This window comes from Nomascus leucogenys, chromosome 8 (genome assembly GCF_006542625.1).
Source record: "Nomascus leucogenys isolate Asia chromosome 8, Asia_NLE_v1, whole genome shotgun sequence".
Lineage (NCBI taxonomy): Eukaryota > Metazoa > Chordata > Mammalia > Primates > Hylobatidae > Nomascus > Nomascus leucogenys.
This window is the reverse complement of record NC_044388.1, coordinates 47657507-47680756: the sequence shown is the minus strand read 5'-3', so window position 1 is coordinate 47680756 and position 23250 is coordinate 47657507. Positions and strand designations below refer to the sequence as shown.

At 41.4% G+C, this 23250-nt stretch overlaps 1 protein-coding gene across 3 annotated transcripts in view; it reads right to left on the bottom strand.

Moving 5' to 3' along the window:
- HOOK3 (hook microtubule tethering protein 3) overlaps window positions 1-23250 on the bottom strand; it is a 134143-nt gene that overhangs the window by 34285 nt on the left and 76608 nt on the right. For all 3 annotated transcript variants that reach the window (XM_003269653.4, XM_030817209.1, XM_030817210.1), the window contains exons 12-15: window positions 22279-22389; window positions 21458-21545; window positions 12950-13019; window positions 9399-9539 (exon numbers count right to left, since the gene is read on the bottom strand). In XM_003269653.4, the coding sequence (XP_003269701.1) occupies window positions 9399-9539; window positions 12950-13019; window positions 21458-21545; window positions 22279-22389 (410 nt within the window). The remainder of the gene's footprint in view (window positions 1-9398; window positions 9540-12949; window positions 13020-21457; window positions 21546-22278; window positions 22390-23250) is intronic.

Below are 23250 nucleotides of genomic sequence, written 5' to 3'. Positions count from 1 at the left end.
TCTCGGGTGATACCGAAGGATTGCAAGAAGGGAAAACATGGTCAGACAGATCATACAGGTAGTATGTCAGACAGATCACTTTGGTTTTAAAATGGAAGATATTATCAAAAAGGTTCAAGAGCAGGCATCAAGATGACAGAAGGCTATTACTATTGCTAAATATGCCTGAAATAGAAAGGGACAGAGGAGGAAATAGAAAGGGACAGAGGAGGAACTATCTTGAGAAAAGGCAAAAGAATATAAGGATTTTGGTATTCACTGAGAAGGGAAGACAAAAGGAACAGGATAAGAAAGAAATACAGGGATCTCATTTTACATTTGTTGAAAATGAAATGCCTAGAAATTTGTCAAACAGCTAGATACCTCAATCTAAAGCACAGAGAAGCCTGAGTTGAACATACAGATTTGGGAGCCATTTGGAGTTAACTGAGGCCATGAGCAAAAATGATATTGTCTAGAGAGAATGTGAAAAACAGTGTAAAAGACTAACAAAGAAGGCCCATGGCGGATCAACCAAGGGGTAGAAAGAGGAACCTCACCCTGAAGAATATCAGAGAATGAGAGAGAATGTAAGAGATGGGTATCATTGAAATAAAAAACTTGAAGAAGGGGGAACTGAATAACAACACTGAATATAGTAGAAAGATGAGGAAAGATAAAAGTCTTGAGTGCTGCTACGGGATTGGCCATTTAAGAGATGACCAGTTATCTTAGTAAGAAATACTTTCGTGAAATGCTAGTAGTAGAAGCCAGACTGCTCCAAATTAAGGAGAAAACAAGACAACAAATGTTTAGAATCCAAACGGCCAAATAGTTTAATAAGAAATGCTTTTACTTAAATTACAAGAAATTATAGGTTTATAATTTAGAAAGGATCACAGTAAAAATTTAATTAAAGCTATAACTTTTTCACATCAAGGTAAAAAAATCTGAGTGGTTTTGAGTAACAAAAGAATAAATTACCTGAAAAATCCACATTCAATATGGGGACACAGGTCCATAAACACATTACTAGTAGTACCATAATACTGTTCAGTCTTTTCAGAAAGCAAAATGGAAATATGTATTCAACTAAAAGATTATTTCAACTATCCATCTTAGTCATTTTTGAGATTATTTCATCAAACAATACTGCAAGCCAACTACGTGGAAGCCATTGTAAACATCATAAGACACAATCCAGTATGTACCAAGATGTTCTTTGGAATGGTTCAAAAACAGCTAAATTCTCTCAATGGGGAATAGGTGAGCAAAAATAGTAACGTAACTGTTCAAGTATGAAGTATGTAAGCAACATAAATATAAGAAAATATTTATGAAAAAAAATCTATAAAATACTCAAAAAATTGAAATAATATCAAGCATCTTCTCTGAACACAATAAAACTAGAAATCAGTAACAAAACAAATTTTGGGAACTATACAAACACATGGAAATTCAACAATATGTTCCTGAATGACCAGTGGGTCAATGAAGAAATCAACAAGGAAACTGAAAAATTTAATGAAACAAATGATAATGGAAACACAACATACCAAAATCTATGGGATACAGCAAAAGCCATAGTAAGAGGGAAATTTATAGGCATAAGTACCTACATCAAAAAAGAGAAAACCTTCAAATAAACAACCTAACAATGCCACTTAACGAACTAGAAAGGGAAGAGCAAACCAAACCCAAAATTAGTAGAAGAAATAATAAAGATAAGAGCAGGCTGGGCGTGGTGGCTCACACCTGTAACCCCAGCACTTTGGGAGGCCAATGTGGGTGGATCACTTGAGGTTAGGAGTTTGAGACAAGCCTGGCCAACATGGTGAAACCCCATCTCTACTAAAAATACAAAAATTAGCCAGGGGTGGTGGTGCACACCTATAGTCCCAGCTACTCTGGAAGCTGAGGCAGGAGAATCACTTGAACCCAGCAAGTGGAGGGTGCATGAGCCGAGATCGCGCCACTACACTCCAGCCTGGGCGACAGAGTGAGACTCTGTCTCTAAATAAATAAATAGATAAGAAATAAGGATCAGAGCAGAAATAAATGAATTTGAAATGAAGAAAACAATACAAAAGAGCAACAAAACAAAACAGTTTTTTGAAAAGATAAACTGACAAACCTTTAGGCAGACTAAGAAACAAAGAGACAAGACCCAAATAAATAAAATCAGAGACAAAAAACGAGACATTACAACTGATACCAGAGAAATTCAAAGGATTACTGGTTATTATGAGCAACCATATGCCAAAAAATTGAAAAATCTAGAAGAAATGGATAAATTCCTAGACACATATAATCTACCAAGATTGAATCATGAAGAAATCCAAAACCTGAACAGACCAATAGCAAGTAATGAGATTGAAGCCATAATAAAAAGTCTCCCAATAAAGAAAGGCCCCAGATCTGATGACTTCACTGGCAAATTCTACAAAACATTTAAAGAAGAACTTATACCAATCCTACTCAAACTATTCTGAAAAATAGAGGAAGAAGGAATACCTCCAAACTCATTCTATGTGGCAAGTATTACCCTGATACCAAAACAAGACAAAGACACATCAAAAGAAAAAAAATATATATATAGGCCAGGCACAGTGGCTCACGCCTGTAATCCCAACACTTTGGGAGGCCAAGGCAGGTGGATCACCTGATGTCAAGAGTTCGAGACCAGCCTGGCCAACACGGTGAAAACCTGGCTCTACTAAGCTACTGCACTCCAGCTTGGGCAACAGAGTAAGACCCTGTCTTAAAAATATATATATAAGTATAGGCCAATATAACTAATGAATATTGATGCAAAAATCCTCAATAAAATACTGCAAACCAAATTCAACAACACATTAAAAAGATCATTTATTATGACCAAATGGGATTGATCCCAGGTATGCAAGGATGGTTCAACATCCTCATACCAACTAATGTGACACATTATATCAATAGAATAAAGGACAAAGACCATATGATCATTTCAATTGATGTTGAAAAAGCATTTGATAAAATTCAATGACAATTCATGATAAAAACTCTCAAAAAACTAGGTACAAAAGGAACATACCTCAACATAATAAAAGTTACATATGAGAGACCCATAGCTAGTATCACACTGAATGGGGAAAAACCGAAAGTCTTTTGTCTAAGATCAGGAACAGGACAATGATGCTCACTTTCACCCTGTTATTCAACACAGTACTAGAAGTCCTAGCTAGAGCAATCAGACAAGAGAACCACCTTCTGCATTCAAGCAATACTCCTGCCTCAGCCCTCTTAGTAGCTGGGACTACAGGCGTGTACCACCACACCCGGCTAATTTTTGTATTTTTAGCAGAGACAGGGTTTCACCATGTTGGCCAGGATGGTCTCAATCTCCTGACCTCGTGATCCGCCTGCCTCAGCCTCCCAAAGTGCTGGGATTATAGGCAAGTGCCACTGCACCTGGCCAAAAATCAGTAACTTTTTTTTTTTTTTTTTTGAGACAGGAGTCTCACTTTGTTGCCCAGGCTGGAGTGCTGTGGCGTGATCTCAGCTCACTGCAAGCTGCACCTCCCAGGTTCATGCAATTCTCCTGCCTCAGCCTCCTGAGTAGCTGGGACTACAGGTGCTCGCCACCACGCCTGGCTAATTTTTTGGATTTTTAGTAGAGACGGGGTTTCACCGTGTTCGCCAGGATGGTCTCGATCTCCTGACCTCGTGATCCACCCGCCTCGGCCTCCCAAAGTGCTGGGATTACAGGCATGAAATACCGGGCCCAGCCAAAAATCAGTAACACCTCTATAGGCCAACAGCAAACAATCTGAAAAAGAAATCAAGAATCCCATTTATGATCACTACAGATAAAATAAAATACCTAGGAATTAAGCAAAGAAGTGAATGAGCTCTACAATTAAAACTATAAAACACTGATGCAAGAAATTGAAGACACAAAAAAATGGAAAGATATTCTATGTTCACGAATTAGAAGAATCAGTATTGTTAAAATGTCCATGCTGGGTGCGGTGGCTCTCAGGGAGGCAGAGGCAGGAGGATAGCCTGTAATCCTAGCTCTTAGGGAGGCAGAGGCAGGAGGATAGCCTGAGCCCAGGAGTGTGAGACCTGCCTGGGCAATTTAGTGAGACCCAGTTCTCCACTAAAAGGAAAAAAACAAAACAAAAACAAAGTACTCAGTATGTCCAAGTGCCATATGTTGGCATATTGTTGGCCAGACGCGGTGGCTCACACCTGTAATCCCAGCACTTTGGGAGGCCGAGGTGGGCAGATCACCTGAGGTCAGGAGTTCGAGACCAGCCCGGCCAACAGGGCAAAACCCTGTCTCTACTAAAATACAAAAATTAACCGGGCGTGGTGGCTCATGCCTGTAGTCCCAGCTACTTGGGAGGCTGAGGCAAGAGAATCACTTGAACCTGGGAGGTGGAGGTTGCAATGAGCTGAGATAGTGCCAGTGCACTCCAGCCTGGGCAACAGACACAGATTCCATCTCAAAACAAAACAAAACAACAAAAAAAAAAAGTCCATACTACCCAAAGCTATCTATAGATTCAAAACAATCCCTATCAAAATAACAATGATATTCTTCACAGAAATAGAAAAAACAATCCTAAAATTTATATGGAACCACAAAATATCCAGAATAACCAAAGCTATTCTAAGCAAAAAGAACAAAACTGGAGGAATCGCGTTACCTGACTTCAAATTATACTACAGAGCTATAGTAACCAAAACAGCACGGCACTTACATAAAAACAGACACATAGACCAGTGGAACAGAATAGAGAAGTCAGAGATAAATCTATACATCTACAGTGAACTTACTTTGACAAAGATGCCAAGAACATACTCTGGGGAAAGGGCAGTCTCTTCGATAAATGGTACTGGATATCATTATGCAAAATAATGAAACCAGACCCCCTATCTCTTGCCATATACAAAAATCCAATCAAAATGGATCAAAGATTTAAATCTAAGACCTGAAAATAATAAAACAAAACTGGAGAAACGCTCACCGGACATTGGTGTGGGCAAAGATTTCTTGAGTAATACTCCATAAGCCCAGGGAACCAAAGCAAAAACGAACAAATGGGATCACACCAAGTTAAAAAACTTCTGCATAGCAAAGGAAACAATCAACAAAGTGAGAGATAACTGACAGAATGGGTGAAAATACGTGCAAACTCCCCATCTCACAAGGGATGACTAACCAGAATATATAAGGAGCTCAAACAACTCTAGGGACATGGATGAAACTGGAAACCATCATTCTCAGTAAACTATCGCAAGGACAAAAAACCAAACACCGCATGTTCTCACTCATAGGTGGGAATTGAACAATGAGAACACATGGACACAGGAAGGGGAACATCACACTCGGGGGACTGTTGTGGGGTGGGGGGAGGGGGAGGGACAGCATTAGGAGATATACCTAATGCTAAACGACGAGTTAATGGGTGCAGCAAAACAACATGGCACATGGATACATATGTAACAAACCTGCACATTGTGCACATGTACCCTAAAACCTAAAGTATAATAATAAAAAAAAAAAAAAGAAAAACTCTAATAATCCGATTTTAAAAATTGGCACAAGGAGAGCTGGGCATGGTGTCTCATCCCTGTAATCCCAGCACTTTGGGAGGCTGAGGTGGGTGGATTGCTTGAGCCCAGGAGTTGAAGACTAGCCTGGGCAACATGGCAAAACCCCATCTCTACAAAAAAATAGAAAAAATTAGCTAGCCATGGTGGACATGCCTGTAATCTCAGCTACTTGGAAGATGAGGTGGGAGGATCACTTGAGCCGGGCTGTCAAGGCTGCAGTGAGCTATGACTGTGCCACTGCATTCCAGCCTGGGTGAAGGAGTAAGATCCTAAAAAAAAAAAAAAAAAAAAAAAGACAAAAGATCTAAACAGATATTTATTTCTCAAAAGAGGCTGGACATGGTGGTTCATGCCTACAATCCCAGCACTTTGGGAAGCTGAGGTGGGAGGATCCCTTGAGTCCAGGAGTTTGAAACCAGCTTGTGCAACACAGGGAGACCCTGTCTCTCCAGAAAATTAAAAAATCAGCCAGGCATGGTGGTGTGTACCTACAGTCCCAGCTACTCAGAGGCTGACATGGAAGTATAGCTTGAGCCTGGGAGGTTGAGTCTACAGTGAGCTGTGATCATACCACTGCACTCCAGCCTGGGCAACACAGTGAAATCCTGCCTCAAAAAAATAAAATAAAATAAGAAAATTAATAGGCACAGAAAATGTGGTATATGTAGATGTACACAATGTAGCACTGTTTAGCCATAAAAAAGAATGAAATCCTGTCATTTGCAAAAACATGCATGAAACTGAAGGTCATTACGTTAAGTGAAATAACAGGCATAGGAACACAAACTTCACATACTCTCACTTATTTGTGGGAGCTAAAAATTAAAAAAAATTAAACTCATGGAGCTTGAGAGTAGATGGATGGTTACCAGAGGCTGGGAAGGGTAGTGGGGAGAGGTTAATGGGTACATAAAAATAGAAAGAATGAATAAGACCTAGTATTTGCTAGCATAACAAAGTGACTATAGTAAAAAATAATGTAATTGTACATTTAAAAATAACTAAAGAGTATAATGGGATTGTTCATAACATAAATGATAAATACTTGAGAGGATGGATACCCCATTTACCCCAATATGATTATTATGCACTGCATGCCTGTATCAAACTATCTCATGTAACTCATAAAAATATATACCTACTATGTACCCACAAAAATAAAAAAAATAAAAAGTTCATCTACAAAATAAATGAGGATTATAATGCCTACCTCATGGGGTTGTTTAAAAGACTAAAGTGTGCCTAGCACAGTCCCTGCACATTGCAGGTATTCTATCAATGTGAATTGCCTCTGTCTTCTTTCTCCCACTTCAGGGATTGAGATAGTTAACATTTTAATCAAAGTCTAATTGCTGAATATATACAGCTGTGGGATGCAGGGACCGGGTGAGCTTGAGATTATAGCACAGTCTGAGAGGTACAGAAACAAGATCAGGTCTACTTTGACAGAATTCCTGGGGAATCCTGATGTGGCTTCCCTCTCAACCCTCCACCCTCTTCTAATATTGTTTGAGGACTGGCAGGTATTACAGATACATTAAAGTGCTCTCTCTTGGGAAAACCAATTGGAAAGGACTTTAGAGGTCTACGACAGACTTTGCTTTCTGACAGGTGATATACATGGGCAGTGAGCAAACTGTAACAGACTCAGTGGGACCAAAAGCTGTAAACTAGTAGGATATTAAGCTAGAGTCAAGGTAATATAAATACTCATTAAATTCAGTAAGAACAAACTTACGGTAAGTCACTTAGGAGAAAAAACATCCTGTGAGAGGAAGACAGGAAAAGGAATAAATATTGTGCAAACGTAGTAGAAGGTAAATTGGCAAGAAAGAGGGTATGGACTAGGTATGGAGGCGTTGGAGTCAGGCAGCCAGGGTCTGAGTCTGAGTTCCCCCATCTGTAAAACTTTCATAAAGTAAGAACGCATATTTAAGACACCCAGCACAATGCCTGAGACAAACAGGTGCTTAGTAAATATTACCTGTTGTTATCGTTATAGATCATAGGCAGCCATAATCTAAGTTATTTATCATCAGTGTTGTAATTTAAGAAACAATCACAACCCTAAGTTGTACCAGCGGTTAAGTCACACAGGAACTTGGGTGCTGATTAGTCATCCACAGACATGGACACTGTATAAATGACAATTGGCTGTCCTGTCTCTGGGAAAAAGAGCAACAATTACAAAGCCCGTGAGAAACAATGCAAAGCAGTATGAAGAAAGTTGTGGGTGTTTTCTCACTAAAAAAATCCTAGGGTAGGGAGAGACTTTCCTGACTAAAATGCCTAAAATACAGCCCAGAGGCAAAGGATGAATGAGGCGAACATCAAGACACTTGCACCAGAGGGACTGCCCGCCCGCCAGCCGCTCCCGCAATCTCCCCCGCTCCACTGTCTCCATTTCCCACTTTTTCTGAGTACTTTAAAAAATCCCTCATTCTCTAGACTCCTAAGAGTTGATGTAAAATTTTCTCCTTCTGTTTATGCTTGATGGTGCTCTTATAATCACTCTAGCATTTATACTGATTTACACTGTTTGTTGATTCTATCTCAGTAGCTTTAAAATGTAAAGCTACAGGAAGAAGGGTGGGATGTGTACAACTGTCACAGCAATTGTGACTCCTAAGATTGACTTCCATCTGGGAGAAGCCAAATCAATCACTCAAAATAAACAAAGAATCTGTAATGTCAGGTGAGCTATGAAGCTATTAATAAAAACGTCGAATCCTTAAAAAATGACAGTATCACTGCAGTAAAACAAAAACAGAGCAAAACAAAACAAAAAAAGAAAACAAAAACTGTATGTTTGGGATCTAAGAAACATTTCAAAAAGGAAAAGAACAAAAAGACAGTCACAACAAAATATAAATGTAACCCTTGTCAGAGTAAATCACTGATTTTAAAGTAACTGACTTTGAGTGAATTGCACCATGTTGCTGAAAACTTACAAGCAGAAAAGTGATATTCTTGTTAATTTTGCAGATTTTAAATTCTCACAATAAGTCAGTTGCTCCTAAGATGAATCATTTCCTTTTAGGGTCACAATAAATAACAGATTAGAAGAAAAATGCTTTGTCAATCCAATTACGAGGGAGCTACTGCTCTCCCCACACCAACAGAGCTCCAACACACTGGCCTGTGGAAATGGTAAACTCTATTAGCCCAACAACAACTGTGAATTGAAATTCTTGTGAAAGACTGAATTATCAGATTTTTAAAAATCCTCTAGTTTTAATTAGTGATTAGAAAGGGTAAATGGTACAGCTCTGGTATCATTTTGCATAAGAAGTAAAGAGGACAACACCATTCTAAAAAGGCCCAATGTTTTTTGGCAAGTCTGCCCAAAAGTGGAGAAATGGATTCAAGTTCTTTAAAAGGGAAAGAGAACAGCACATGGCCATTTTTCAAACTACAATTCAGATCTTTGTTGTTGGTTTTTTTGTTTGTTTTGAGACAGAGTTTTGCTCTATTGCCCAAGCTGGAGTGCAGTGGTGTGGCCTTGGCTCACTGCAACCTCTGCCTCCTGGGCTCAAATGATCCTTCTACCTCCACCTCCTGAGTAGCTGGGACCACAGGCATGCACCACCACGCCTGGCTAATTTTTGCATTTTTTGTAGAGATGGAGTTTCATTCACCATGTTGCCCAGGCTGGTCTCGAACTCCTGAGCTCAAGCAATCTGCCCTCCTCGGCCTCCCAAAGTGCTGGGATTACAGGCGTGAGCCACCATGCCCTGCCAGTTCTTTGTTTAAAGGATTCAGAATCAAGGCAAATGGGGAAAACTTACAGCCAGATGCGGCCACCTATAATACTCTACCTATTCTCTGTCTCCAGTTCATTCTTGCGTAGATTTGCATCATCTAGAAGGCTCTGCAATAAGGCTATTTTTTCATTGTCCGAACCTTCTTGGTTAAGCTTTAACATCTTATTCTCATGCTGAAGCCGGATAAGTTTCTCCCTGAATGAACAAAATAAAAACTAAATATTATATACAGTCATTTGGTGCATTAATATACAATACAGGTATCAAATCCAGCTAAGCACTCTTACAAATTTAATACCACAACAGAAATGAAAAATAAAGAACCTGCAACAAATTCAGCTATTATAGCTGGTAAAGACATTACATTTCAGGTTTTATATATTTTCTTTATAGAAATAATACAGTCTCTAAATATCATGATTTGTAATAAATATGATTTCAAAATCCTATTTCTTCCCTGATTTAAATATTTAAACTATGAATGCATTTACTTATTTGTTATTTGATTCTTATCAGAGAACATAATCTCTAATGCTATGATCTTAAATTATCAATCATTTGGTGGCAAGATACTATATTCGACAAGAATCACTTCAAGACATTCGGTCTACCCATTCCTGTAATATGTAAAATGAAATTCTTGAAACAAACCAGATCATTACAATCAGGTTACTGGACTGCACTGTTTTGGACTCTGTATATGCCAAAAGCTTACATTAAGGGATATTAAAAACAGTATCCATACAGAACTTGCCACCATATTTACTGCAGGGACAATATAATTAACTTGTTGAAGATACAATTCATTCTTTCTTTACATAGGGTCATCTTTAGAGGGCCCCATGAAGAGAGTATGAACAGATACTAGATACTATGAAAAGCTGTGGAAAAGCTTCTTGCGGATAAAGAAAAATCAAAGAAAGAAAGAAACATACACACACACGCATTGCTCTTATTTTGTAAACACAGTAAATCTTGGTACCTGCTATTTACACCTAAAATTTCGCAATCTTTTTATATCATTAAACATACTTGAATATTTTAAATGACATGGCATTAAAATCGTTACTTATTTAATAAACACCCAATTATTGGGCATTTAGATTACTACCAATTTTGAGCTTTAACAAGTTAATAAGATGAGCTTTATAAATACACTTTTCTGTATATCCTTGGTTTTCCTTAGGATTAACTCCCAGAAAAGTAATTTTTGGATCAAAAGATAGGCGCATTTTTAGACAACAGACACATCCTGCCAATGTCCCCAAAAGAAAGGTTGTACCACTTTAATCTTTTCCCTTTAGTTTATGAGATCTCCAATTTGTCCACACTGTTAACGTCAATGAAAAGTATCAAATATTAACCCACTGTCTAAAACATGTTGCAAAATTTTCATCCGTTTATCATTTTTCCTTGATAGCTGTCTTCTGGACACAGAGCATATTTTAATCTGTATCTAGTCATACTCAGAAAAGCCATATTTGCTGAATCCTTATCATCATTGTTCTTTTTTTTCAGACAGAATCTAGCTGTTGCCCAGGCTGGAGTGCTGTGGTGCAATCTAGGCTCACTGCAACCCTGCCTCCTAGGTTCAAATGATTCTCGTGCCTCAGCTTCCTGAGTAGCTGGGATTACAGACATGTGCTAGCACGCCCAGCTAATTTTTTTATATTTTTAGTAGTGACAGGGTTTTGCCATGTTGGCCAGGATGGTCTCGAACTCCTGGCCTCAAGTGATCCACCTGCCTTGGCTCCCAAAGCTCTGGCATTATAGATGTGAGCCACCGTGCCTGGCCTATCATTGTTCTTAGTTTAAAAAACCAACTGTATTACCAATAAGTTTCCTTAAAAATTGTGAATTGTTTTGGACATAACCACTTATTTATAAATGTTCATAAATACATGTTCATTTATTCAACAAATCTTATTGGTTCAATTATAAAGTAGCATATCAGATGGCAGAAAAGAAAAAGGTACACAAGATACTTCCAGACTTGGTGCTGCCTTACATGCCTTTTGTTTGTACTTCTTATTTTTTTTTTTTTTTGAGATGGAGTTTCGCTCTTGTTGCCCAGACTGGAGTGCAATGACGTGACCTCGGCTCACTGCAACCTCTGCTTCCTGGGTTCAAGTGATTCTCCTACCTCACCCTCCCGAGTAGCTGGGATTACAGGCATGCACCACCAAGCCCAGCTAATTTTGTATTTTTTAGTAGAGACAGGGTTTTGCCATGTTGGTTGGGCTGGTCTCGAACTCCTGACCTCAGGTGATCCACCCACCTTCGCCTCCCAAAGTGCTAGGATTACAGGAGTGAGCCACCACGCCCAGCCCATTCGTCCTTCTTAAACAAATGCTAACCAACAACTACAAATTGTTTCCATTTATTCAAAAAATACTTGAATGCTTATTTCAACTTTTACAGTGTATGAAACCCTTACACAATTGTTATTTAATATCCACCAAGGAGTTTATGAAGAAGCAAGGCCAGTGTCCATTTTGAAAAGGGGCAAATAGGCCCCAAAAAGGTAAAAAGTAATATTCAGAATTAATCAGTCTCCTTTTAGTGGACACTTGGTCTCCCCTACTTATTTTTCATTTTTATACATAAAGCTAGTTATGCATAAAAATAAATGAAACTGGCTGGGTGTGGTGGCTTACACTTGTAATCCCAGCACTTTAGGAGGGCAAGGCAGGCAGATCACTTCAGCTCAAGGAGTTCAAGACCAGCCTGGGAAACATGGCAAAACCCAGTCCCTACAAAAAATAGCCAGGCGTGGTGGAATGCGCCTGAGATCCCAACTACTAAGCAGGCTGAGGCAGAAGGATTGCTTGAGCCCAGTAGGTCATGGCTGCAGTGAGCTGTGACTGTGACATTGCACTCCAGCCTGGGTGACAGAGCAAGACCTTGCCTCCATTATTATCTTTCCCAGACCTTTCCATGTGGTTAGCAGATAAATCTTTTTTTTTTTGAGACGGAGTCTCGCTCTGTCCCCCAGGCTGGAGTGCAGTGGTGCAACCTCAGCTCACTGCAAGCTCCGCCTCCTGAGTTCACGCCATTCTCCTGCCTCAGCCTCCCAAGTAGCTGGGACTACAGGCACCCGCCACCACACACGGCTAATTTTTTGTATTTTTTGTAGAGACAGGATTTCACCGTGTTAGCTAGGATGGTCTTGATCTCCTGACCTTGTGATCCGCCCACCTCAACCTCCCAAAGTGCTGGGATTACAGGCGTGAGCCACCAAGCCCAGCTGGTTAGCAGATAAATCTTAATAACTAATAATTTTGCATGCTTATACCTAAGCATAACTATTGTCTACAGGCCAAATGTCTTCATTGCTTAATGTCTGCTGAGGATACTCAAGCTTTGGACATAACAATTGGCTTTATATGTGTGAAAGATGGTCTTATTGAAGTGAGCAAATCAATTTTCCGTAGGCCAGTAGAAGAAAGCTTTTAACATGTTGAAAACATAAAAATTTAACACTGAGTTCATGTTGAAAGTGTCAGTGAGAAAGAATAAGGAAATGATCTTCTTCATATCGTAGAGAAGTACGTTTTCTCCAGGAATACTGTGCAGTGTAAGTGTGAACACTACAATCTCCTTACCTGATTTCAGGTGTAACAATCTCTGCAGCTAGACTGTCTGAAGACTCCTGACTTCCAAGAGGCATTAACCCTGTAAATATACAAACATAAATATAAGGCTAATGGAAAACACAGTTATACAACTTTCGATATGAAACCCTACTTTGAGCATTAATTTTAACAGCAAAAATCATTTTCAAGTAAAGGACCATGTCACAGTTGTCTTAAAATATTAAGTATTATTATTTTACCAATTTAAGCATTTTTAAGTGTACAATAGAATGGCATTCAGTATATTCACAATGTTGTGTAACCATCACTACTATCTATTTTCAAAACTTTTTCATCATCCAGATCACAAACTCTGTAACCATTAAGCAATAATTCCCTATCCCTCCCTCCCCTATACCCTGGTAACCTCTATTCTATTCTTTTTTTTTTTTGAGACAGAGTCTCGCTGTCGCCCAGGCTGGAGTGCAGTGGTGTGATCTTGGCTCACTGCAGGCTCCGCCCTCCGGGGTTCACGCCATTCTCCTGCCTCAGCCTCCCGAGTAGCTGGGACTACAGGCACCCGCCACCTCGCCCGGCTGATTTTTTGTATTTTCAGTAGAGACGGGGTTTCAGTGTGTTAGCCAGGATGGTCTCAATCTCCTGACCTCGTGATCCGCCTGCCTCGGCCTCCCAAAGTGCTGGGATTACAGGCGTGAGCCACCACGCCCGGCCCCAGCCTTACTTTTTAAATGTAATGATGTAACATACATATTTCTCTCTGTCAGGTTTATAGAAAATATTCCTTATTCTTTTTCTTTTTTTTTGTTTTTTTGAGACGGAGTCTCACTCTGTTGCCCAGGCTGGAGTGTAGTGGCATGATCTTGGCTCACTGCAACCTCTGTGTCCTGGGTTCAAGCAATTCTCCTACCTCAGCCTGCCAAGTGGCTGGGATTACAGGTGCCCACCACCATGCCCAGCTAATTTTTGCATTTTTAGTAGAGATGGGGTTTCACCATGTTGGCCAGGCTGGTCTCGAACTCCTGACCTAAGGCAATCTGCCTGCCTCAGCCTCCCAAAGTGCTGGGATTAAAGGCATGAGCCACCACGCCCGGCCACTTTATTCTTTTAAATGGCTCTACTGTATACAGTTGAATAAGAATACTATTCCTGTTACTGCTGAACTTTCAGGCTGTTTCAAAATCTATTAGAAACAATGCTTTAATTCATTAGGGTAAATTTAATTCCTAGAGCAAAAGTGCTAGATCAAAGGATACATACACAAAGAGGGTGTCCTAGTCCTTTTTCTGTTGCTTATAACAGAATAACTGAAACTCAGTAATTTATAAGAAACTATTTTTGGCTGGGTGTGGTGGCTCATGCCTGTAACCCCAGCACTTTGGGAGGCCCAGGTGGGCGGATCGATTGAGCTCAGGAGCTCGAGACCAGCCTGAGCAACATGGTGAAACCCCATCTCCACCAAAAATACAAAAAATTAGCCGGGCATGGTGATGCATGCCTGTATTCCCAGCTACTTGGGAGGCTGAGGTGGGAGGATCACTTGAGCCCAGGAGGCAGAGGCTGCAGAGCTGAGATCGTGCCACTGCACTCCAGCCTGGGTAAAGGAGTGAGACCTCATCTCAAAAAAAAAAAAAAAAAAAAAAATTATTATTTACAATTCTAGAGGCGGAGAAGTCCAAGACTGAGGGGGCACATCTGGTAAGAGCCTGCCTGCTGGTGGGGACTCTCTGCAGTCCCGAAGCAATACAGGGCATCACACAGTGAAGGGGTTGAGCATGCTCACTTGTTCACTCAGGTCTCTTTTTCTTTTTATTGAGGAGTTTCACTCTTGTCACCCAGGCTGGAGTGCAGTGGCGTGATCTCGGCTCACTGCAACCACTGCCTCTCAGGTTCAAGTGATTCTCCTGCCTCAGCTTCCCCAGTAGCTGGGATTACAGGAGCCCGTCTCCACACCCAGCTAATTATTGTAATTTTAGTAGAGACGGGTTTTCACGTCAGCCAGGCTGGTCTCCTGACCTCAGGTGATCCACCCGCCTTGGGCCTTTCAAAGTGCTGGGATTACAGGTGTGAGCCACCGCACCAGGCCCTCTTTTTCTTATAAAGCCACCAGTCCCACTCCCATGATGACGCATTACTCCATTAATATATTAATCCATGGATGGATTAATCCATCCCTGAGGGCAGAGTCTTCATGCTTTAATCACCTCTTGAACGCCCCACCTCTCAAAACTACCACATTGGGTATTAACCTTCAACATGAGTTTCAGAGGGGTCATTCAAACTATAGCAGCAAGGTTAAAACCTATAGGTTTACAGGTGCAAAGAAACAAATGTGATAGTTTACATGAAAGGCCTTATGGTTTCTTGATATCAGAGCTGAAAGAAAAAGGGTTAAATTTCAGGTTAGATTCTTAAAATTGTATAAAAACTCATGTAGAGGCCGGGTGCAGTGGCTCACACCTGTAATCCCAGCACTTTGGGAGGCCGAGGCAGGCGATCACCTGAGGTCAGGAGTTCAAGACCAGCCTGGCCAACATGGTCTCTACCAAAAATACAAAAAATTAGCCGGGCATGGTGGCAGGCGCCTGTAATTCCAGCTACTCGGGAGGCTGAGTCAGGAGATCAGTTGAACCCGGGAGGTGGAGGTTGCAGTGAGCAGAGATCGTGCCATTGCGCTCCAGCCTGGGCAAAAAGAGCAAAACTCCATCTCAAAAAAAAAAAAAAAAAAAAAGAAGAAAAAAAACTCATACAGAGATGATTAGAGATATGTGAAAGAACTGCAAGGCAGCAATGAGGATGCTGTTATAATCACAAACGATATATTTTTGGTGAAAACAAGAAAGATATATAATAATTTCCTTCAGTTGTCCTTGGTAATCTGGAATAGAGAAAAAAAATTAGCATATTTCAATTAGGGTTTGACAAGCTTGGTCTAGAAACGGTCAAGAGAATAAAGGACAGTGGTGGTGAGAACAAAGTGAAAATGGTTTCTGTGCAGCTGGGTAAACTAGAAAATGAAGCAAGAAGAGAGCTGATTAATAAGACAACAGAGAGAGGGCTAGGAGGTGAAATGAAGGAGAGGAGCAGGGAAAAAAGAATGTGGTAGTGAGAGGAAAAGAAAAATTCCAGTTTCAGGTAACTGAAAAGCCACAGGCTGGTTACTAGTCTGGGAGTGAACTGTGAAGCCAAACAAGCAATCCATCAGCCTCCACCATCCCCAGCTGGTGACAAAGGAGTGGGGAGGGGTAAACCTTGAGTGAAGTGTGGTTCTTTTCCTAGGAGAAAGAGCAGTTTTCTCCTTAGGATCTAAGTTCCTTAATGGATTGACACCAATTCAACTCTTCTCAGTTGAAAAAAATTCACTGCTTTAGGAAGTCTGATGTACTTAAAAGAAAAGCATCATTTTCTTTTAGAGACATGGTCTCACTCGGTCACCCATGCTGGAGTGAAGTGGCACAATTTTGGCTCACTATAACCTCAAACTCCTGGGCTCAAGTGATCCTCCCATCTGAGCCTTCCAAGTAGCTGGGACTACAGGCATGAGCCACTGCACCCAGCCATTATTTTTATTTTTATAATATATATTTAGAGACAGATGGAGTCTCAATGTGTTGGCCAGGCTAAACTCAAGCTCCTGGACTCAAGAAATCTTCCTTCCTTGGCCTCCAAAGTGCTAGGATTACAGGCAAGAGCCACCATGCCTGGCCCATATCCTATTTAATCTTTGAAATAATTGTGTCAAGTGTGCAACACTAAATTACCTGCCACTAGGTATGAGCTTAGGGCACCAGGAAAACTAGGTCACTCTAATCTGTCAAGAGAAAATGGTTATCTGGCTGGGCACGGTAGCACATGCCTGTAATCCCAGCACTTTGGGAGGCCATGGTGGGCAGATCACCTGAGGCCAGGAGTTCAAGATCAGCCTGGCCAACAGGATGAAACCCCTTCTCTATCAAAAATACAAAAAGTGGCTGGGTATGGTGGCTCATGCCCGTAATCCCCAGCACTTTGGGAGGCCAAGGCGGGTGGATCACCTGAGGTCAAGAGTTCAAGACCAGCCTGGCCAACATGGTGAAACCCTGTCTCTACTAAAAATACAAAAATTAGCCGGGCGTGGTGTCAGGTGCCTGTAATCCCAGGTACTCAGGAGTTTAAGGCAGGAGAATCGCTTGAAACCGAGAGGCGGAGGTTACAGTGAGCTTAGATAGCACCATTGCACTCCAGCCTGGGGGACAAAAGTGAGACTTTATCTAAAAAAAAAAAAAAAAATTAGCCGGGCGTGGTGGTAGGCACCTGTAATCCCAGCTACTCAAGAGGCTGAGGCAAGAGAATCACTTGAACTCGGTAGGCAGAGGTTGCAGCGAGGCCGAGATCACGCCATTGCACTCCAGCCTGGGTGATAAGAGCGAGACTCTGCCTCAAAAAAAGAAAAAAGAAACTGGTTATCTGATATGTTCTTAAGAAAGAATATCAGAGTATTACAGCCAACATAGGAAAAAGCACAACCTTTTCTATATTACATTTAATACTGTTTTCATTTAAAATTACACATTGGGGAGTGCTTTGCATTACTAAGAGCATCTAAAACTCTTCATCTGGCTCTGGAGAAAGAAGTTATGATTCTCATTTCGCAGAACAAACCAAGTGTTGGAGAGTTTAGTTACTAGCTCAAGCCGCACAGCTAGTTAGTAGCAGAGCCCATTATGATGGTATTCAGTGTTTATGACACCTTATGTTTATGTTAGTACATACCAGTTTTCTTTTTAAAGTTGTGAATCTTTTGGGGCCTTCTTTAATGGTTAAGTGCTTTAGTTTTTTGTTTTTGTTTTTTTTTCTTTTTTTGGAGACAGAGTCTCACTCTGTCGCCCAGGCTGCAGTGCAATGGTGCTATGTCAGCTCACTGTGGCATCCACCTCCTGGGTTCAAGCAATTCTTGTGCCTCAGCCTCTCGAGTAGCTAGGATTACAGGCACGCACCACCATGCCTGGCTAATTTTTCTATTTTTAGTAGAGGCGGAGTTTTGCCATGTTGGCCAGGCTGGTCTCCAACTCCTGGCCTCAAGTGATCTGCCTGCCTTGGCCTCCCAAAATGCTGGGATCACAGGCGTGAGCCACTGTGCCCAGCCTAATGGTTAAGTGTTTTAATCAAATAAAGCGTATGATAAAGTTAACCTAAATATGTTTTGGGGTATCTCCATACATCTTTTTTTTTTATCTTAGTGATTGTAAGTTTGAATGATATGGAATCATCAGCCCACCTAAATGATTGAGCTTTGGGTCTTTTTGGGTCAACCAAGGGAAAATGAGAAGGAAGTCAAGCCAAGAAACTACTCTCACGCCCTTCTGTGGTTGGTTGTATTTGCAAGACAGGGGGTCCCCAAGTGTCTTCACTTTTTGATCCTTAGCATGGTTCCCATTTTAGAAGCTGAGGTCCTAGACTCCTTTCTGCTTATATAAGGGGTGTCAGGCAACAGAGTGTTATTTAAGAAAATTTTTTCTGTAAGTCATTTCATTAATACTTCTTGAGGACTGTATGATCTCACGCGGATAATAAAGGGGATGACAGAAAGGTGAGATACAAATATGTTCTCCCAACATGCAAGGTGAGGAAATGAATTTTACTTCACATCTGCCTCCATTATCCTATGCCAGAGGGCCTAAAACATTGATGTGCACAAAAAACATCTGGGGCACTATTTTAAAATTCACCTTTCTGAGCCTTGTCCCCAGAGTCCCTGATTTGTAGGCATGAGTGGACCTGGGAATCTGCATCCCAGGTGATTCTAACACTATTCACCATGCTGTAAGAAACACCATTCTTTCTTTGTTTTGTTTTTGAGATGGAGTCTCGCTCTGTCCCCTAGGCTGGAGTGCAGTGGCGCAATCTCAGCTCACTGCAAGCTCCGCCTCCCGGGTTCACGCCATTCTCATGCCTCAGCCTCCCGAGTAGCTGGGACTATAGGCGCCCGCCACCATGCCCAGCTAATTTTTTGTATTTTTAGTAGAGACGGGGTTTCACCGTGTTAGCCAGGATGGTCTCAATCTCCGGACCTCGTGATCCGCCTGCCTCGGCCTCCCAAAGTACTGGGATTACAGGCACAAGCCACTGTGCCTGCCCAAGAAACACCATTCTTATACAAACTTGATGAGGTTTAAAAAACTCAAATTGCAGTTAAGTCTTTGTTTCTGTCATCCTTACCAAATTGTCCTATTACTAAATTGGCCCTTTTCTTTTCCTTTTTGTTGTCCAGGCTGGAATGCTGTGGCACAACCTCAGCTCACTGGAGCCTCTGCCTCCCAGGCTCAAGTGATCCTCCTGCCTTTGTCTCCTGAGTAGTTAGGCCCACAGGCACACGCCACCATGCCCAGCTAATTTTTAAATTTTTTTTGTGGGGGGGTGTCTTGCTATGTTGCCCAGGCTGCTCTTGAACTTGTGAGCTCAAGCCCTCTGTCCACCTCAGCCTCCCCAAGGGTTGGATTACAGGCATGACCATGCCCGGCCTAAATTTGCCCTTTTCTACAAAACACTAACAGCCCCTAACCTGAATAGCACTGTTGGGTCTAGGCTTAAATTGTCTGCCCAAAGCAATTTACAACAAAGTAGGAATTAGACTTAAATCATCTCTTATGACACTTGGATTCAAAAAAAAATATATATATATATACACACACATACATATATATATACATCTACATCTACATCTTGGCTGGGTGCAGTGGCCCACACCTGTAATCTCAGCACTGTGGGAGGCCAAGGTGGGCAGATTACATGGTCAGGAGATTGAGACCATCCTGGCTAACACGGTGAAACCCTGTCTCTACTAAAAATACAAAAAATTAGCCGGGCGTCGTGGCACACCCCTGTAGTCCCAGCTACTAGGGAGGCTGTGGCAGGAGAATCGCTTGAACCTGGGAGGCGGAGGTTGCAGTGAGCCAAGATCTCGCAACTGCACTCTAGCCTGGGTGACACAGCGAGACTCCGTCTCAACATATGTATCTATCTTAAGGTAAGTATTAGAATACCTCTATTACACTACTTTTGTTTCTCCTTTGGAGAAATTAGCAAGCAGTGTTGTCTAATTCGATAGCTGGAGAAGTCACGTCCACTTTTTTCATGGGCTTGATAAAGCCCTATCATTCATTCTTGACTCATCCTGTGTCTTTGGGAAGCCTTTCTGGGTAAACCTATCCACAAGGAAGAGCCTTTATGCCACTACCAGCCCCTGCACACGTTTCAATTATAGCACCTATCATCTTGTACCACAATTGCCTAATTTATTTTTGTATCTCCAGCTCTACTAATAGATACAGTGCCTGGCAAACAGCAGGCACTCAATAACTGCGGGATGAATGAGGCCATGGCAGGAGACTAGGCCGGGAGTTTTAAAAATCAGTGCTGACTGAGAAATGAAGTATGGAAATGTCAAGGGCTGGAATAAAAATAATCCCTAACAGCACAGAATCCTCCTTAAGGGAACACAGGTCAGGCAGGTGTCCCACCCCAGCAGCGCTGAGGGCTTGGTGGTGTTTTCGTTGTTAGGAAACAGGCGGGCTCTCTCCTCCCCACAACCCCTCAAGAGCCCGGCCTCCCAGGTTCCTGCTCCCTGGGTGCGCCCCACCCGTAGCCGCCTCTCTCCAGCCCGCTGCTTGTCCTCACCGGAGCCACCCCTTCCCGTCGCTACGCCAAGGAGGGGCGTTCATATCCTCCAGGGAGGGCCTAGGAGGCCTCTCTTGGCCAATCAGTAGCCAGGCCCTGCAATTCGGGAGGGACTCGGCATCCACACAGACAGCTGGACTGCCAGGTGATTCCTTAGGGTGCTTGTTTTACGTAAGGCTTAGAGGTCAAAAATAAGGGGACAGAGTCCTCTGAGAATGGAAAGGAGCCGCAAAGACTGTCTAGGTTTGGCCATTTTCTAAGACGAACCAACTGCTTTTCAGATTCCTCTCCGCCTTTTGCGCATTCGTCTGAAAAAGGCGGGTGTGACTGATTTGGAAATTGGCTCAGTGACTAAGGGTTCGGACCACCATTTGGACCAATAAGAAAAGGCAATCGCTGGAGCCCGGGCTTTGCGAGGAGGAGCGCACATGGGCCCAATGTTTCATTTTTATCTATTAGCACAATCATGTTCAAGTGAACCAAATAGTTTTATTTATAAAATTAGAAATAAATCATCTGGCTGGGCGTGGTGGCTCACGCCTGTAATCCCAGCACTTTGGGAGCCAAAGCGGGTGGATCACCTGAGGTCAGGAGTTCCAGACCAGCCTGGCCAACATGGTGAAACCCTGTCTCTACTAAAAATACAAAAATTAGCTGGGCATGGTGGTGTGCCTGTAATCCCAACTACTTGGAAGGCTGAGGCAGGAGAATCGCTTGAATCCGGGAGGCAGAGGTTCCAAGAGGCAGAGGTTGCAGTGAGCCGAGACAGTGCCATTGCACTCCAGCCTGGGCAATAAGAGTGAAACTCCGTCTCAAAAAAAAAAAAAAGAAATCATCTGGTTTGTACTCGCAAAACGTTTTTACCTTGAGTTGTGAGCTGCCCTTCTTGAGCTTGTACACAACGAAGCTCTTCAATCGTTTCCTTCAGAGAATCCCTTTCTGTTCTCAGCCTCTGGAGAGACACAAAAACATGGAGGGTTAGCTTCACGTTTTAAGAATTTATTCATCAGAGGCCTCTGCCTTACCTAATAGAATGATAAACAATAGTGAACATGAACATGTTTTACCTTTTGCATTTCTATGGAAAGATCATAGAAGGAGGAAAAGATTAAAACAATTTTTCCCATTTAACAATACTGAATATCTACTATGTGCAGGGCAATATGCTATCCACAGTTAAACAAAACTGTCTACTTCATCTTTAACAATTAGTAACTAATTTCTTAACATTCTTTTCACTAGACATAAAACATTGGAGAACAAAGACAATAAATATTCATAAATCGTGACAATGTAGAAATATTTTTAAAAGATTTGAAATATGCTGAACAACAAAAAGTCCTCTATTAATCATACAGAAAACAAGAAAGCTACACAAACTTATAGAAAGTCATGAACAATGTAATCATAGAAATGAAAGTCATAGAACAATGTAAAGGAGGCAACAGTGGTAGAAAAGATACCTATATAAAAAAGAAATCTGAATGGAAGTATTATAAAAATATTCTTTCCACTTTTTTGCCTTATTTCTGAAACACAAATGGAATTCTCCTATAGCTTAAAAATAAATGGGATTTCTAATTTTTAAATTCATAAATAAAATGAATGTGGCCAAACATGAATTAAACATAATCACTTTAATTTTAGCAGTGCTCAAAACCAAAATGCCTAATACATATACTCACGTCCTTTTCTTTTTGCAGACTGTCAACTTTTTCTTTTAGCCGCTTATATTCAAAATCTAGTTTATCTGCTTTCTTTGATTCTTCGGATAATCTATTTTGTAGTTCTACTACCTGATACAGAAAGATACCATTACTTATACATAATCTGAAACATTAGAAATTATCCTTATTTTCTTCTACAGGTTTAAGAAAACCAAACCCTCTCCCACCAGTACTCAAATGCATATGATCCAGCAGTCTAACACAGTGGACAGAACTAGGAATAAAAACCTGCCCAGTTACTATTGGGTCCCAACCAGAATCATCCAGTGTAACAATGTTCAAAATCATAAAAGAATCTATAGCATTTTCATTTCCAGCAATAGAGATAACAGGGTAGCCTGAAATTCTTTTTGTATAAAACAAAATAAATGCTGGGGTGGGGCAGGGCGATTCCAATTGCATAGCTAAGCTTACAAGAAAATAAGGGAAATCCTCAGAGATTAAAACCAGAATGAGAAGTTCATGCAGATGCTCTGGGTACCATGAGGTGTCAACTGCCGATAACAGGAACCTAGAGCTTTAAAAGGAGATGAGTGGTTGTTAAACCACCCTGGGCTCTAAAAGGTAGCAAATCAGCAAATAGGTGGATTAGGAAAAAAAATTTCATCAGCTGGAAAAATAAACCGAGTGCTTTGGGATTAAAAAAGGATAACTTGGGGGCTATGTGCAGTGGCTCACGCCTGTAATCCCAGTACTTTGGGGAGCTGAGGTGGGAGGATGGCTTGAGCCCAAAATTTGAGACCAGACAAGGCAACATAGTGAGACCCTGTCTCTATAATTTAAAAATTAGCTGCGTGTGGTGGCACATGTCGTAGTTCCTCAGGAAGCTGAGGTGGGAAGATCACTTGAGCCCAGGAGTTCAAGATTGCAGTGAGCTATGATCATACCATTGCACTCCAGCCTAGGAAACAGAGTGAGATCCTGTCTTTA